Source organism: Zeus faber (assembly GCF_960531495.2).
Source record: "Zeus faber genome assembly, chromosome: 22".
Classification (NCBI taxonomy): domain Eukaryota; kingdom Metazoa; phylum Chordata; class Actinopteri; order Zeiformes; family Zeidae; genus Zeus; species Zeus faber.
Window position 1 is genome coordinate 15,018,262 of NC_137209.1, and position 15,276 is coordinate 15,033,537.

The 15,276-nt window shown below is 46.8% G+C and overlaps 1 protein-coding gene across 1 annotated transcript in view; it reads left to right on the forward strand.

Annotated features, from left to right (window-relative positions):
* mta2 (metastasis associated 1 family, member 2) overlaps nucleotides 1-15,234 on the forward strand; it is a 34,837-nt gene extending 19,603 nt beyond the window's left edge. Inside the window, exons 4-18 of the mRNA XM_080023259.1 lie at nucleotides 3,153-3,270; nucleotides 3,429-3,492; nucleotides 6,172-6,289; nucleotides 7,664-7,766; nucleotides 9,682-9,781; nucleotides 9,876-10,064; nucleotides 10,772-10,846; nucleotides 10,968-11,026; nucleotides 11,124-11,224; nucleotides 11,483-11,622; nucleotides 12,095-12,323; nucleotides 12,622-12,711; nucleotides 12,842-12,960; nucleotides 13,093-13,235; nucleotides 13,693-15,234. Of these exons, the coding sequence (XP_079879385.1) occupies nucleotides 3,153-3,270; nucleotides 3,429-3,492; nucleotides 6,172-6,289; nucleotides 7,664-7,766; nucleotides 9,682-9,781; nucleotides 9,876-10,064; nucleotides 10,772-10,846; nucleotides 10,968-11,026; nucleotides 11,124-11,224; nucleotides 11,483-11,622; nucleotides 12,095-12,323; nucleotides 12,622-12,711; nucleotides 12,842-12,960; nucleotides 13,093-13,235; nucleotides 13,693-13,852 (1,808 nt within the window). The 3' untranslated portion in view covers nucleotides 13,853-15,234. The remainder of the gene's footprint in view (nucleotides 1-3,152; nucleotides 3,271-3,428; nucleotides 3,493-6,171; nucleotides 6,290-7,663; nucleotides 7,767-9,681; nucleotides 9,782-9,875; nucleotides 10,065-10,771; nucleotides 10,847-10,967; nucleotides 11,027-11,123; nucleotides 11,225-11,482; nucleotides 11,623-12,094; nucleotides 12,324-12,621; nucleotides 12,712-12,841; nucleotides 12,961-13,092; nucleotides 13,236-13,692) is intronic.
* The last annotated feature ends 42 nt before the right edge of the window (nucleotides 15,235-15,276 follow it).

A 15,276-nucleotide genomic window follows, 5' to 3' on the forward strand; every position in this document is an offset into this window, starting at 1 on the left:
GGACCGGTCTACAGGGAACCCTGGCTCCGTCAAATCAGATTTCCTGATGTTTGGAGTCACTTATGTTCCGTTTAGCTTCCGAGCCGCGCGCCTTGTTGTTGTTGGTAAATTTTGCACGCAAACCGCTGGAGCGGCCGGCGGTCTATATCCTGTTAGTCGGAATGTATGGTACGATGTGGCCAAAGTGTCGGGGGGCTGCGTTCTCCAATTTTGCCTCCGGGTGTCTCGCGTCCGCGCGACTTTGTGGAGACGGCAGCAGTGGCGGAGCTCTCTCGTTCCTCTGCCCATTTAAAGCGTCTCTATCCGTCTCGTCTCCCCTTCCATTTTATTCACTTACCAGGCCTCCTTCTTCTTCCCTCTCCTCCTCTAGAACCCCAATGCCCCCAAGTCATCTCCCCCTCTCTCTCTCTCTCTCTCTCGATCTCCCCTCTTATCCGACAGCCTCGGCACACTGTTCAGAACAAAAGGCCCTTGATGTGTCCCACAAGGCCACAGCACGCAAGAGGTTAATTGTGTGTGTGTGTGTGTGTGTGTGTGTGTGTGTGTGTGTGTGTGTGTGTGTGTGTGTGTGTGTGTGTGTGTGTGTGTGTGTGTGTGTGTGTGTGTGTGTGTGTGTGTGTGTGTGTGTGTGTGTGTGATTAGGAGTGTTGAATGTGCGTGTGCCTTGACAGACTTTTGGCTTTTTTTTTTTTTCATTCCGTGTGTGCGCGCGCTTTCTTTTTTTTGTGTGTGTGTGTGTGTGTGTGTGTATAAAGGGGTAGATAGATGATTGGGGGATGGGCGCCTCAGGTTTGGTATACAGGGTTTCCTACTTTGTCTGGCAGGGACTAGCCGGACAAGGGGAGGGAGGAGAGGGTGAGAGGGGTAGCGGAGGCAGCGGGAGGGGGTGGGGGGGGTTAACAGAAAGGGGTGTGGCTTACGGTCCCAGCCCTCTTTTCTCTCAGTGACAGGGTTTCCTTTGGCTGAGTGCAGGGGCGGAGTCCATGGAGATGGAGCGATATAGTCCAGCCTTCCTCACCCCTCCCCTCCTCTCCCCTCCAGCTCACAACAAATTACTCACTTGCCTGAAATTAGGAATGCGCAATCTAGTGGCCAAATGCACACACAGCCAGCTTTGTTTGTGAGGGTTTTCTTCCGTTCTCTACCGGCGGGCCGTCCTTCAATGTTTGGCAATAAGATTCACAGAGGAGCCTTGAACTACAGAGGGAATGCCGGGTGAATGTAGAGAAGTTGTTTTTTGACACCGTTCGGTGGTTCAGAGCGGTGGTTATAAACCTTTTTTCATATCAAGGATTCCCCAGTTTGACACTCCCAATGAGTGTCAAATTGGGGAATTTGACACTCATTAGGCCATGGGCCCAATTTGATGAGATTTCATCTCTGGGACCCCACTCTGAGCAGATTTTCTCTTTTTTTTTTTTTTTTTTTTTTTTTTTTTTTTTTTTTTGCTATGATTTATTGTCTGCTGTAGTTGGGGAGATAACATTATCTGACGGCGCCAACATCTAGTAAATGAAATAATGGTGAAATGTAACTATTAATTGTTCTGGGGACACCCACCTGCGTTGAGAACCACTGAACTTAAAAAAAAAAAAAAGTTGATTTAAAAATCACGTGATTCAAACCAGGAAGCATGAATTCCTGAATCCTATGGTTCTATATTTGACCCTATATTTTCAGTTTTTTCAGCACAAAGCCGATCGGACATCCCAGCGTATCGATGCCACTGTATATGGCGAGCCTTTTTAACATTTGATCCATCGGAACAAACAGTTCCCTCTGCTCTGAGGCGCTGGGCGCGTGTCCGCTGAAACCATGGGCAATCGCAGGAGAGGTGCAGTCTCTCTTAGGTGTCAAATACCACAAATCCAATACGTACACATACAAATTCAAACTCCGAAAGCCAATAAGGGGCTGTTTTTCGTTGTTTTGATTTTGTTTCTAAAGTCAGAAATAGAACATGTGTAAGTGGGGAAATTCGTTGCAGGGAGCGCAGCGACTCCCCCAGCACGGTGAGCGGCGCCGGAACAGAGCCCCAGAGTACGGCGGGGCTCTGTTGCGGCTCCTTGTGCTCCTGCGCCCGGGGAGAGAGCCCCGCTCAGAGGGGAAGCTGGGCCTGCGCCCCGCTGTCCGGGAACGCGCGGAGCCGCCGCGGCAGCAACAGTAACGGAAATGTAAATAAGGAGACTGAGCTGTTCGGTGCGTCCTGGCATCCAGGGAAGATGCGTTTGAGCGACGAAGGCGCCAAAGCTGGAACGCAAACTAGTGTAGGCTGTGGTCATGTGTCGCGATGGAGCGAGAGAACCAATGAGGAATGTGCTCTAGTCTTATTTAGTATGAGGGGAGGGGCCATGCCATGTGGGTACGTGTTGCGTAACACTAAAAGCAGTTTAGTGGTCTAACTCCACAATTCAGTACTACATAGTTCAGTCTTTCATACAAGTTCTAAGCAATGACTTTCTAAAATGTATAATGTGTTGAGAAACTAATCTTGTAACTTACTTTACGGGGACCTTAAAGTAATCATTTTACTTTTGCCGGGAACATTGTATTTTTTTTGTTTTTTTTACCTGTCATGAGAAATGACTAGGGACAAGCAGCTTGTTGATTGTTTAATTTAAAATGTTACTCGTAAAAATAAAAATGTTACTAGTAACAGCAGGAAAAGTCACGAGTCCCTAATGAATAAGTACTAGAAATACATTTCTAGAAACTAGTAAAATTTAAATAGTCAAAATGGGAATAGATACTAGTCCAAGGCAAATGTTTGATATCTCAAACACGGAGCCTCATAGGATTCAATGGCAAAATTGACCAAATTATTCAGAGTGACATTCCAATAGTTACTAGTAACAATTGGAATAGTTGCTAGTATTTATTTAAAAAGTACTAGTACCTAATCAATTTTGACTAGTAAAACTATAATAGTTGCTCGTTACTGTTGGAATAGCAACTAAAATAGTAAACAAAATGAGTACGAGTAACTAAGTAAAGTGAAAAGTAAGTAAAAACGAAGGAAAAAGTTACAAGTTTGTCGTATGAATCAAATGAAAAGGGCTCACCGTAGCTGTAAGCTTTCTTCCAACAGTGTTCAACATCTCATCGGCAAGATGCCACCGATACTGATGTATTTTCTTTTCTTTTTTTTTTAGGAGACTTTGAGGAGGAGTCGAAGCAGCCAGCGGTGTCGGAACAACAGAAACACCAGCTCAAGCACAGAGAACTGTTCCTCTCTCGACAGTTTGAGTCGCTACCCGCCACTCACATACGGTGACCGAACCATCGCTCTCCCTCGCTTGATTCTAAACCCGTGCAGGCGGCTGCCGTGCGTTGACGTTTCTTTGTGAGTTTGCTAAGCCCTGTCTCTCTGTCTCTCTGTCTCTCTCTCTCTCTCTCTCTGTCTCTCTCTCGCGCGCTCGCTCCTCCAGGGGGAAATGCAACGTTACCCTCCTCAACGAGACAGATGTCCTGGCTGGCTACCTGGAGAAAGAGGTGGGTCTGTTCAAGGTTCGCTAAATGGGAATTTGTTTTTCACGGACGAACAACTAAAAATCCCTCCCCCTTTATTTTTTATTTATTTATTTATTTATTTATTTATTTATTTATTTATTTATTTTTTGCCCTTCTCTAAAATTAAAAACCCAACTGCAGCAGGTCATCTAAAACTTAAGGGAAATCCCATTGCTATAATGAATCTCAGACCTGCCGGCCTGCCCTTATTTTGTGTACCAACCACGCAATTCTTGGTCAAAATACGCAGGCACCAAATGGCAGCTGACACTATGACCCCCCCCCCCAAAAAAAAAGTGTGTGTGTGAAATGTATTAAAGGAAAACAATCAATCAGTCAATACAAAACAATACCGTACATTTATTGAGTATTTAAACTACATCCAGACCAGATGATATGACCTGTGCTTCTTTAAGCCCTCCCCTCCCTCTCCTCTCACTCAGTCAACCTCCACTGATACGCAGCGGTACTTTATTATCCACCGACCCTGCATCGCTGAGGTAAAAATGGGAAGTGGGGAGTAATAAGCACAAACATGTGACCGGAATGTTGACATATAAAGCGTTGGTAATAGAGATGCACTGATCAGATATATTTTCAGATTCTGTGCCTGTCCAGTTTACACCCGATACAGTGCTCATGTACCCGTTTAAAAAAAAACAAAAACGCTCCGATACTCAAACCCGATACCAACATCATGGAGCGTAGTTGACGCTCAAAAAAGAGAGCGAAAGATGGAAAATGAAGGCTGTTTGGAGGTACCTCAAGGTAAACACAGATTGGATAAATCATTTATCACCTCACAATATTCCAGAATTGTTGTGACTGTGTATTTATCGCTGTCTCGACAGCGGAGTGTCTGCTCTGGTTGTTCCTAGTGCACAAGCATCCGACCGTTTTTTAATTTTTGCAAATTATTGCAATTTATTTTGGAATAGCAAGTACTATATAAATATAATAGAAATGTATATTTGCACTTCAAAGTGAAAGACTTTCATTTGAAGTTTAAAGTGGAATTTCCATGTGAGTTATACGTGTTGTACTACAACTCTGAGAGTTACAGGTTTGATTCTACTGTAACTTGCTGACAGTCCCATTATATTGGCACACACACACACACACACACACACACACACACACACACAGGTGTGTAGGTAGGTGGTGTGTGTCAAAGCAACATCCGCATGAATGCCAGGACCCAAGGTTTCCCAGCAGAACATAGTGCATGCTGGTGCCGTCTCTTCCCCAGATGAACGTCGCACACGCACCTGGCATGAAAACATGATTCATCAGACCAGGCCTCCTTCTTCCATTGCTCCATGGTCCAGTTCTGACGCTCACCTATCCATTGTAGGTGCTTTTCGGTGGTGGACAGGGGTCAGCGTGGACACTCTGACCTGTCTGCAGCTACACAGCCCCATACGCAGCAAGCTGTGATGCACTGTGTGTTCTGACACCTTTCTATCAGAACCAGCATTAACCGCTTCACCAATTTGTGCTACAGTAGCTCTTCTGTGGGAGGACCAGACGGGCTGGACTTCACTTCCCACGCGCATCAATGAGCTCATGGGTGCCCATGACCCTGTCACCAGTTGTCCTTTCTTGGACAACTTTTGGCAGGTACTAAGTGCTACAGTAGCTCTTCCGCGGGTCGGCCCACACGGGCTAGACTTTAAACATGCTGTAGCGCAGCCTCTCACCAAAAAGATAAACCTGGAGCCCTCCGTTCTCTCAAACTACCGCCCAATCTCTAAATGACCTTTCCCGTCCGAAGTCTTGGAGAAAGTAGTTTATATGCAACTTCAAACATTTCTAGATGACCATGACATTCAAGAAATGTTTCAGTCTGGTTTTAAACGTCGCCACAGTACCGAAACAGCACTTTTAAGAGTCCTTTAATGAGCTTCTTTTAACTGCGGACTCGACTATTTTAGTGCTATCAGATCTGACAGCTGCCTTTGACACAGCGGATCATTGTTCCCCACGCGCATCATGAGCCTATGCATGACCAGGACCCTTTGGCCCATTCACCAGTCGTCCTTCCTTGGAGCACTTTTGGTAGGTACTAACCACTGCACACCGGTAACACCCCACAAGACCTGCTGTTTTGGAGATGCTCTGACCCAGTCGTCCTTGTCAAAGTGGCTCAGATCCTTACGCTTGTCCATTTTTCCTGCTTCCAACACATCAACTTCAAGAACTGACTGTTCACTTGCTGCCTGATATATCCCACCCCTTGACAGGTGCCATTGGAACGAGATTGTGTGTGTGTGTGTGTGTGTGTGTGTGTGTGTGTGTGTGTGTGTGTGTGTGTGTGTGTGTGTGTGTGTGTGTTGTTTTTTAATGTTCATCAAATAACACTCAATGTTTTCCATGTTAAAATGTCTGGTCAGACACCAGGGGAGCTTAGCTTTCTAGAACGCAACACACCAGGAAAGTCTGGGAACATAGAAACTGAAATGCAAAATTTTTGAAATGTTGAAAAGGTCGTGCGAGTGGAACTACAATAGCCTTGGTAGGGGGAAGATTTTCGTTTCAGCCAGGTTTTTATGCGCATCCCCCGTGAATTTCCTTCTGATGGTGGCGGCCATCGTTTCCGGTGTGACGATGCAGCCCGCCGCGCACGGCTGTAAAGTTTTGGCCCTGCGCACTCTGTCCCAGGACTGCTTCTTCTACTCGTTGGTGTTCGACCCGGTCCAGAAGACCCTGCTGGCCGACCAGGGGGAGATCCGGGTGGGCTCCAAATACCAGGCGGAGATCCCAGACAAGCTAGCTGAAGGTGGGTAGTCGGTGCCACTTCGTCGGGCCATTTTGTTTTTTCATTATTTAGTTTCCCCCCCCTCCCCGGCCATGCTTGCCCGTGTCACAGTCCCGCACGGCTGCAGTCGGGCGGCCGATAATTATGCCGGCGTGTTACCGAGCGCTATATAAAGCTCCCATCTGGCCGGGCAAGGCGACGCGCCCCCTGGACGCGGCTGACGGTGACTCACGGACCCACGACGGCGTGTCCTTGTCACATTTTTAACCCTTTGGTTTGCCATCGCCACATCTGCTCATCGGGCGGGACCGGGACCGCCGGTTCAGTCGTCGTCCCCCGCCGCCGCCTAAAATGGTCTCTCCCTCGCCCGTGCCTGGTGCTCGGGTCTCCTCGGAACCATTTCATTACCCTGAATCCATCCGAACCGCTCCCTCCTTTCTTTCTTTCTTTTTCTTTTTTCCCCTCTGTTCTTTTTCTGATTTGCTTATTCCTTTCTCCCCTGCTTGTTCCTGATGTTTCTTCCTTTCTTCAATTCATTGCTTTCCTCTTTGCATACTTTCCCCTTTCTTCTTTTGAGTTTTTTTTAATTTTTTTTGGATTTGCTTTTTTTTTTCCCTCCCTTTTCCTTTCTTCCTTCATTTTCTTCCTTTCTCTCCCCTTTTCTCCCCCGCTTGTTCTTCCATTCTTGCTCCATTCTTGCTTTTCCTTCTTTTAAATTTTTCTTTTTGCACATTTATTTTTTCTTCCTTCCTTCTTTTCTGCCTTTTTCCTTCTTTTTCATTTCTTTTTTTCAGATTTGCTTTCTGCCTTTTTTTCCTCTTCCTTTTTTCCTTCCTTCATTTTCATTTCTTCCTTTTCAGTGCTTGTTCGGGCCTTTCTTCCTTCGATCCATTGCTTTCTTCTTTCCATACTTTTCCCGTCCTTTTTTCTTTTGGTTTCTTTCGTTTTCTGATTTCTCTTTTCTTCCTGCCTTCTTTTCCTTCTTTCCTTTCTTCCTTTCTTTTCTTCCTTTCTCCCCTGCTTATTTTGTCTTTCCTTGGATCCATTCTTGGATTCATTGCTTTATTATTGACATACTTCCTTGTCTCTTTTTTTTTTTTGGGGTCTATTTTTTTCTCCTTATTCTGTTTGTTTCATCCGTTCGTTGCTTTCTTCTTTCCGTATCTTCCCCTTCCTTCCTTCTTTCATCATACATTTTTTCTGATTTCCTTTTTCTTCCTCCCTTCCTTCCTTCCTTCCTTCGATCCCTTCGTTTTTTTATTCTCAATCTTTCTTTCCGTTCCACTTCTTCATTTCCTTCCCTCCCTCCAGCTTTCCTCCCAGGACTCATCTCCGTCTATGTGAGAAGACCTCTCCTCTTCCCCTCCTCGCTAACGCTCTCCTCCCTCCGTCCAGGCGAAGCAGACACCCGCGTTCAGGAGAAGCTGGAGACTAAGGTGTGGGATCCCGACAACCAGCTCAAAGACCCCCAGATCGACCAGTTTCTAGTGGTGGCACGGTAGGTATTACCTGCCATCTGTCGCCCGCGTTACGTCATCGACCGGTCACTGTTGCCATGGTGACGGGGGGGGGGGGGGGTGGGCTTTCCACCATTGTCAGGACAGCTGGGGTGTGGTGCGGGGGGGGCAGGTTTTGCCGAGGAGAGGTGTGAACTGTCGCAGAGTTTGAGCAACCCCCCCCCCGTTTAACGTGAGATGTTGTTTATTTTTTTCATTTTGTCCTTCCCGACAAGAGGCCGGTGGGTTGTTCAATTACTTGGAATAACTTTGATTGGATGGATGGGTTCGGGGTACAGGATCAGGATTGCCACAGTGTTCAGGCAGTGTAAAGGATTGGTCCTCGATTTGATTGTAGAGGGATCGTAACTTGAAGCCAGACTGAAGCTTAAAAAAAAATGTTGACTGGTGAAGCTGGGTGATATTTCTATATTGTTGTTAAAGTCTCCCGGATTCAGCTCCGGGTATGGGTCAAGTGTTATCCTGTCATCCACAAATTAAGATATTCTGTCAGGATACACAAACTTGCAGTGTATATATTGTACGTGATATCTGGACCATCTGACTTGAATAACTTGGAAAAGACTCGTATGTGATCATATGTGATGATCCTCAACTTATTTATTTGATATTTGAATTCCCTGAATTTACCATACATTTCATTTCTCAAGACATTTTGTCTCGTTTTATTCATCCTTACAATTCTTATCAAACGTGTCAATTTCTTCTGCATCTGTCAATCTCTCGAATGGCATTAACCGCTAAACCTAACGCTTGCCTGCAGACTTACCTGTTGAGAGAGAAATCCACAGAAGTCCTTGTTCTTAACCACGCAAAGTTCTGTGGAAAACGGCGATGTTAGGTTTTATCGTAGTACCTAATCACAGACTTCCTGTTGGTTCGTATAATCATCTAGTTCACAACCTACTCCATACCCAACACTGACAACTGTCCTCTACCAAATGTATCGCTCTTAACTTCAATACTTGTGCGAAATAAGAGAGATTTGTCCAAAAATCTGGATTAAATTTAATCAAAACTGGGCCTTTTAAAGTATTTCATTTGACTCTGATAATCAGCAGTCGACGGTTCAAATGCACGTTTCAACATATTGACATATTTTGTGTTTATATCCATTTTATAATTGGGTACATGTCACACATCCCACACTGAGCGATGTGTGACAACTGAATGTCCCTTCTGGAAACAATGTTATTGTTGTATCTCTACCTTTCCACTTCTCTTTCTCCTGGTACTTTACACCTCTGCTTTGCATCGCATTCTATGCATTTTATTTATTTAATTTTATTTTAAACTCTGCAGTTTGCAATAGACTATGGGTTAAATCAGTTGCTGTTGCTGATAAATAAACCTATTTATGAGCAAATAAGGAATTTGAATATTAAAAATTTTGACCAGAATGCATAGGCATCAGTCAAAAGTTAGTTTGCTGGCTTGGATTCCCAGTGACTCAAATTTCATTCCCGCAAAAGTGGCAAGATTTGGGCAACTCTTACCATTTATTTCCGTAAAACGGCCGATACAATTTGACCGGTATAACTTCAAAACAACATCAACCGCAAAGTTTGTCCCTGGTCTGAGAAGCTGATTTATCAGCGAGATCAGCGTTTGTCGCCGTGCAGTTTTCTAAGTTTCCCAGTTTATCTCTTGCCTCAAGTCTCATTTTGGAGGGAAACCACTGAGTTGGCAGCATCGAACAAGCTCTCCATCTAGTGGCCATTGTACTGAAGCTGAAACGGCGGCACCGGTTATTTGCACACATTTCAATTTCAGAAGTCGGAGTACAGTCTCCGGTGTTTATGATAATGAATGCCGATTGGCGTACAGATGGGGGGATCGTGTGTGTGTGTGTGTGTGTGTGTGTGTGTGCGCGCTGATCTCATGTGTGTCTTCCAGAGCCGTGGGGACGTTTGCACGGGCTTTGGACTGCAGCAGCTCCATCCGCCAGCCCAGCCTCCACATGAGTGCCGCCGCGGCGTCCAGAGACATAACGCTGGTGAGAGCCGGTCGCCTGAAAGAGGCAAACCAGTCAACCCGCCCCGATCGCCAAATAACGCTCCGCCGCTCAACCGTCCCCTCTCTCGCCACAGTTCCACGCCATGGACACGTTGCAGAAGAACAACTACGACCTGGCCAAGGCCATGTCCACCTTGGTGCCCCAGGGGGGGCCCGTGCTGTGCCGCGACGAGATGGAGGAGTGGAGCGCCTCAGAGGCCATGCTCTTCGAGGAGGCCCTGGAGAAGTACGGCAAAGACTTCAACGACATACGCCAGGATTTTGTGAGTCACGCCTTCCGGGCCCGGGGTTGGGTTTCCCCTTCCCCCTTTTTTTTTTTTTTGAGATAATGTGGAAGTCGAGTCCACACGTATATGGGTATTAAAAAAATATGTATGTTTTCCCCCCTGAAGCAAAAGCTATTTAAAAGGCCCACACAAGCATGCCGGGCCAGTGGGGGGGTCGATAGAACTTTTTGTCAAACACCCCCGAAGAACATTGGGAGCATGTGCATTGATGGGCTTCTTCTTGAGCGGCGAATACAACAACAACACCGCAATGGCGTACATTGAACCACAGACGGAGAGGTGGATTGAAAACTATTGGGTGCAGTGTATTAGTGCATTTGACCGGGATTGTCCTGGTTTCAAGCTCCCTGTGACGCACGGTATTATTATTATTTATTTTTTTGTTTCATTCAATTACAATAAATAAATCTATTAAAAACACTGTATACATTGGTTTTGAGTAGAAGGGTTAAAAACGCTGGATATTTATGTGAAGGAAAAAACAAAACGGGAGGACAGCAGGAAAGAATGGTAAATTACGAGACGAGGCGAATACGACTGGACGAGGCCTTAATCCTGGAAAAAGGGGAAAAAAAAAAATAAAGCTTCCGTGTCACTAAAATGTCGTCACCGAATGAAGGAGCTTGACTTTTCGAGGACACTTTGTAACTTCTCACGCTGCTTGTCGCCCTCCTCCCGTCCAGCTGCCCTGGAAATCCCTCGCCAGCGTGGTCCAGTTCTACTACATGTGGAAAACCACCGACCGCTACATCCAGCAGGTAGGCGCCGCGGTCTTGACCAGCCCTCACTGATCGGCTCCAGCCGGCTGGCCGAATGTTAAAAAGCCTCCCCTAAACCCACTCTGTCCGTCTAAACCCACTCTCTCCCTGTTCTGCTCAGAAACGGCTCAAAGCGGCGGAGGCGGACAGTAAGCTCAAGCAGGTGTACATCCCCACATAGTGAGTATCCCGCCCCGAGAGCCGCCCGCGCTCGTCGAAATGCCCCCTTAAAGACTCGCGGCCCGTGAAATGATGGATCCCCCTGCTTTCCTTTCAGCACGAAACCAAACCCCAACCAGATCATGGCTTCCGGTACCAAGCCTGGCATGAACGGTGCAGCGGGCTTCCAGAAAGGACTGAGCTGCGAAAGCTGTCACAGTGAGTACGCTTCATGAGCATTAATGATGGATATTGGGTTATTCGTTCATAATAATAATAATAATAATAATAACAATGGGGGGAAAATAAATAAATATATATAATATGATTTTGCCGATATTGCTCAGAGCATCGGCGTATGCTGAACGGTCAAAATAGTGCGCACTAGCATGTCCGCGGCCTTCTGAATGCGATGGGTGACGTATGTGTTGCAATGAACCGTCCAATAACTACCCTCTGCTTATCTCGCGGACCCAGCGGCCCAGTCGCCTCAGTGGTACGCCTGGGGACCTCCCAACATGCAGTGCCGGCTGTGCGCCTCCTGTTGGATCTACTGGAAGAAGTACGGAGGCCTGAAGACCCCCACGCAGCTAGAGGGCGCCGCTCGAGCTGGCTCTGTACGTCAAACTCCCCGATACTGGTGTTTTAACCTGACCTCCTGACATTTCAAAACAGCAAACTCGGGGTGTCTGCAGCGCCTTTAAACGTCTTAAATCCTTAATTCTTGGATATTAGGTCTTAACGGTCAAAAATTGTATTTATTTCAACAAAAATGCATTCTTGTTTTTATCCAGAATTAGTCGATTTCTACATCAGAGTCAACATTCCTGAAGCCCACCACAATATCTTTCTATCGTTTCTGTTATAACAGTTTAAGAATGATCAAGTTCACAGCAGACACTGTATATCTACCTTTATTTCCTCGTGAAATGTGGGTTTGTGATGTCATTTAAAGAAGGGCAGTATAAATAAACTTAACTAAGTCACTCTGTCCTGTACCAAATATTTGTTACTTAACAGAAATACTTTATTGAACAGAAGAGAGAGGGCAAGTGTTAAGATTTGTCCTAAAAAGCGTTCCTTTCGCAGGAGTCGGGCCCCCGCGGCCACATGACGCGCCAGGAGGCGCAGGGCCTCTCCCCGTTCACCCGCAACGAGGGCCGCGCCAAGCTGCTGGCCAAGAACCGGCAGACCTTCATCCTGCAGACCACCAAGCTGACCCGCATTGCGCGCCGCGTCTGCGAGGACATCCTGCAGCCCCGCCGGGCGGCGCGCCGCCCCTACGCCTCCATCAACGCCAACGCCGTCAAGGCAGAGTGTAAGCGCCACGGGGGTCTCCCAAAAATACCCATTTATAAAAAATACTAATAATTGTATAAATTTGTATAATTGTATTAAGGGGTCACCTGTCGGAAAAATCTGCACTGTCCTAAAATCATTCCGGAAAGGCTTTCCAATGTGGATCCATTTTTTTTTAATGGCTCTTTTTGGGACGTGGCCAGTTTTTTTTAAATTTTTGTCAGACCCGGAGAATCTGTTCCTTGGAAACATGACAAGTAAACACATTTACCTGGAGTCGTCCGTGTGAACGCTGTGCTTCCCCTCTGGCCCTCCAGGTATGATCAGGCTGCCTAAAGCCACAAAGGCTCCGATAAAGAACAGGGTGATCCCTCGGCAGTCGCTGGCAACCATAGTGAAGGATCTAGGTAAGAACAGGTTTCTTTTTTCACGTCATAAATTATTCTTTTTTTTTTTTTTTTTTGTTTGTTTATTTTTAACCTTCCGTCTTTCGCTGTTTGATTCCTAACCCGCGCCCATTCCGTTCCCTCTCCCCAGCTATTTCGGCCCCCCTGAAGCTGAAGGCCCCGCGGGGCGTGCCCCCGCCGATTAACCGCAACCAGGCCAGCCAGCCTCGCGGAGGCCCGGGCCTTCTGGGGAAGAGACCTTTCGACAACGTGAGCCCCCTCTTTACACGCCGCGCACAGGACACGCCGCCCGCTGGGTGCCCCCCGCTGCACCGCACCACGACCTCCTCGGCAGAGAGGGTCTTTCCGGTTGTGTCTCAAGTGCGTGTCCTTCCCCCGCAGGCCGGGGGCCTGCCCTTCTCCACCAACGGCCGGCCGTTCGCCTCGGGCCTGAGGACCACCTCCCAGTCGGTCATCAAGCGGCAGAAGGTCAACCAGGGAGACGCGCCCAACCCCGTGGTGTTCGTGGCCACGAAAGACACCAGGTTAATTCAGCCGCGCACCTTCTCACGTTACGGGGAGGAGCAGGGGGGGGAGAAATGATGATAATAACAACTTTATTATTAATAATAGTAATCATGATAATCATAACTGTTTTATTAATGATGCTAATAATAACTTAATTAATAATAACAACAATAACTGTATTGTTAATATTATTTTTAATATAATAATAACTTTATTAGTAATAAATATTGTAACTTTATGAACAATCATAATAATACAAATACAAATAATAATAACTTTAATTTATAAGCACCTTTCAAGCAGTCATTGTTGGAATAAGGTTCGACCGTCCTTTGGTCCCGTGGTGGACGGTGGCCCCCTCCCAAGATGCTGTTAGAGGTTGAAGGGAGGGCTTTCCTATACCCATCGTGGTGAAGCCTCCCGATTGATGGACGCGCCAAATCAATACATTTCTCCGCCCTCTCCCTTCGCCAGGGCTCTGAGGAAACACCTGACCCAGTCCGAGATGCGGCGAGCGGCGAGGAAACCCCACCTGCCTGTCCGCATCAAGCTGCCGCCGCCGCCGCCGCCCCGCATCCTGCCGCTGCCCCTGCTGCCCTCCAGCACCAGCGAGCCCATCGTCCTGGAGGACTGAGTCTCCGCAGGGCGTCCGGTGGGGGCCGGGGGCCGGGTCTCTGTGCTCGGGCCGTCACTTACAGGCATCGGAGCATGTCATACAGTAGTCTTTTCTCTCTCTTTTATGTCTGTTGTCTTCGGTTGCTTCCAAAAAAAAAAAAAAAAAGTCGATGCTCATTCACCCCCTACACACACACACACACACACACACACACGAGCACTTACATGATTTAATATTTCCGTCATGCTGAATAAACATCCAGATGTCCACACTCCTCCACACACACACTCATACACACACACACACACACACACATACACACACAACTTTCTGGCTCTCTTGCTCTCCCTTTTCTTTTTTATTTTCTTTATTTTGTTTTGAAAAGGAAGGATATTTTTAAATCTGTAATTTAAAAAAAAAACAAAACAAAAAAAAAAAAAGTTTGTCATCCTGAAGCTATAGCGATAAAGCACACCTTTTTTTTTGTGTCTTACCTTCCAGATCTTGTTTGTGTAAATATTTGCAACGGTCGACAGGAAGTTGACGTGTTGGTGAGAGGGGAGTGGCTGGGATTAAGAAAAAAAGAAAAGCTAACAAAAACAAACAGAGCGGAGGGTGGGGTGACACTGCGGGTGGGGTGACACTGCAGGGCAGCTCCAGCAGCGATGGAGCATGATTCTTGGTTTGGGGACTCCCGTTTTCATAAAGACTTTGCCCAACACGCTCAACACGCATCCGCCGTCGACCACGTGTCTCGTCAACTTTCTCGGGGCCCGTGGGTCTTTTTAACTTTTTGGAACTTAACGTTTTACCACCCCCCCCCCCACCCCACCCCCGTCCCCTAAATTCCACACCCGGCATTGGAAACGACAGGAGATGGATGGATCGGCCGTCACAGACTTTCCAGAGGGCTCCCCCCCCCCCCCCCTCCGCCCATCCCACGACTTCCTTCGGTGTCTCGATAATATTTGTCCAAAAAAAAAAAAAAGTATTAAAAGGAGGGGAAAAGAAAAAGTTTCGCTAGTCGATTGTTGTGGAACTCAAGGCTGGATGTCATCGTTTGCCCTCCCCCCTCCCCCCTCCCAATATATTTTTATTTTAATTTTTTTTTTTTATCCGGCAACTTTTCCCGACCTGTTCAGAAAGTCCGACCCGACTGCGAGCCCGCTTCTGAATTTTTGAATCCCAGGAGGAGGGAGAGAGCCCGGGCGCCCAAGGCTCAAGGTCACGCTGGGAGTATTCCAGGAGGATCAGGCTTTAATCAGGGCTCCAGTACACGCATTGATCCACGTACTATGTGGCCGACGGGGCAGAATAAACAAGACTTGGCTTCGAGGTGCCACTTTGTTTTAGTTTATTTTATTTTTATCTTTTTTTTTTTTTTTTGGGAGACGCCGCAAGACATGCATAAAAGGATATCGATGTGTAAAAAAAAAAAAAAA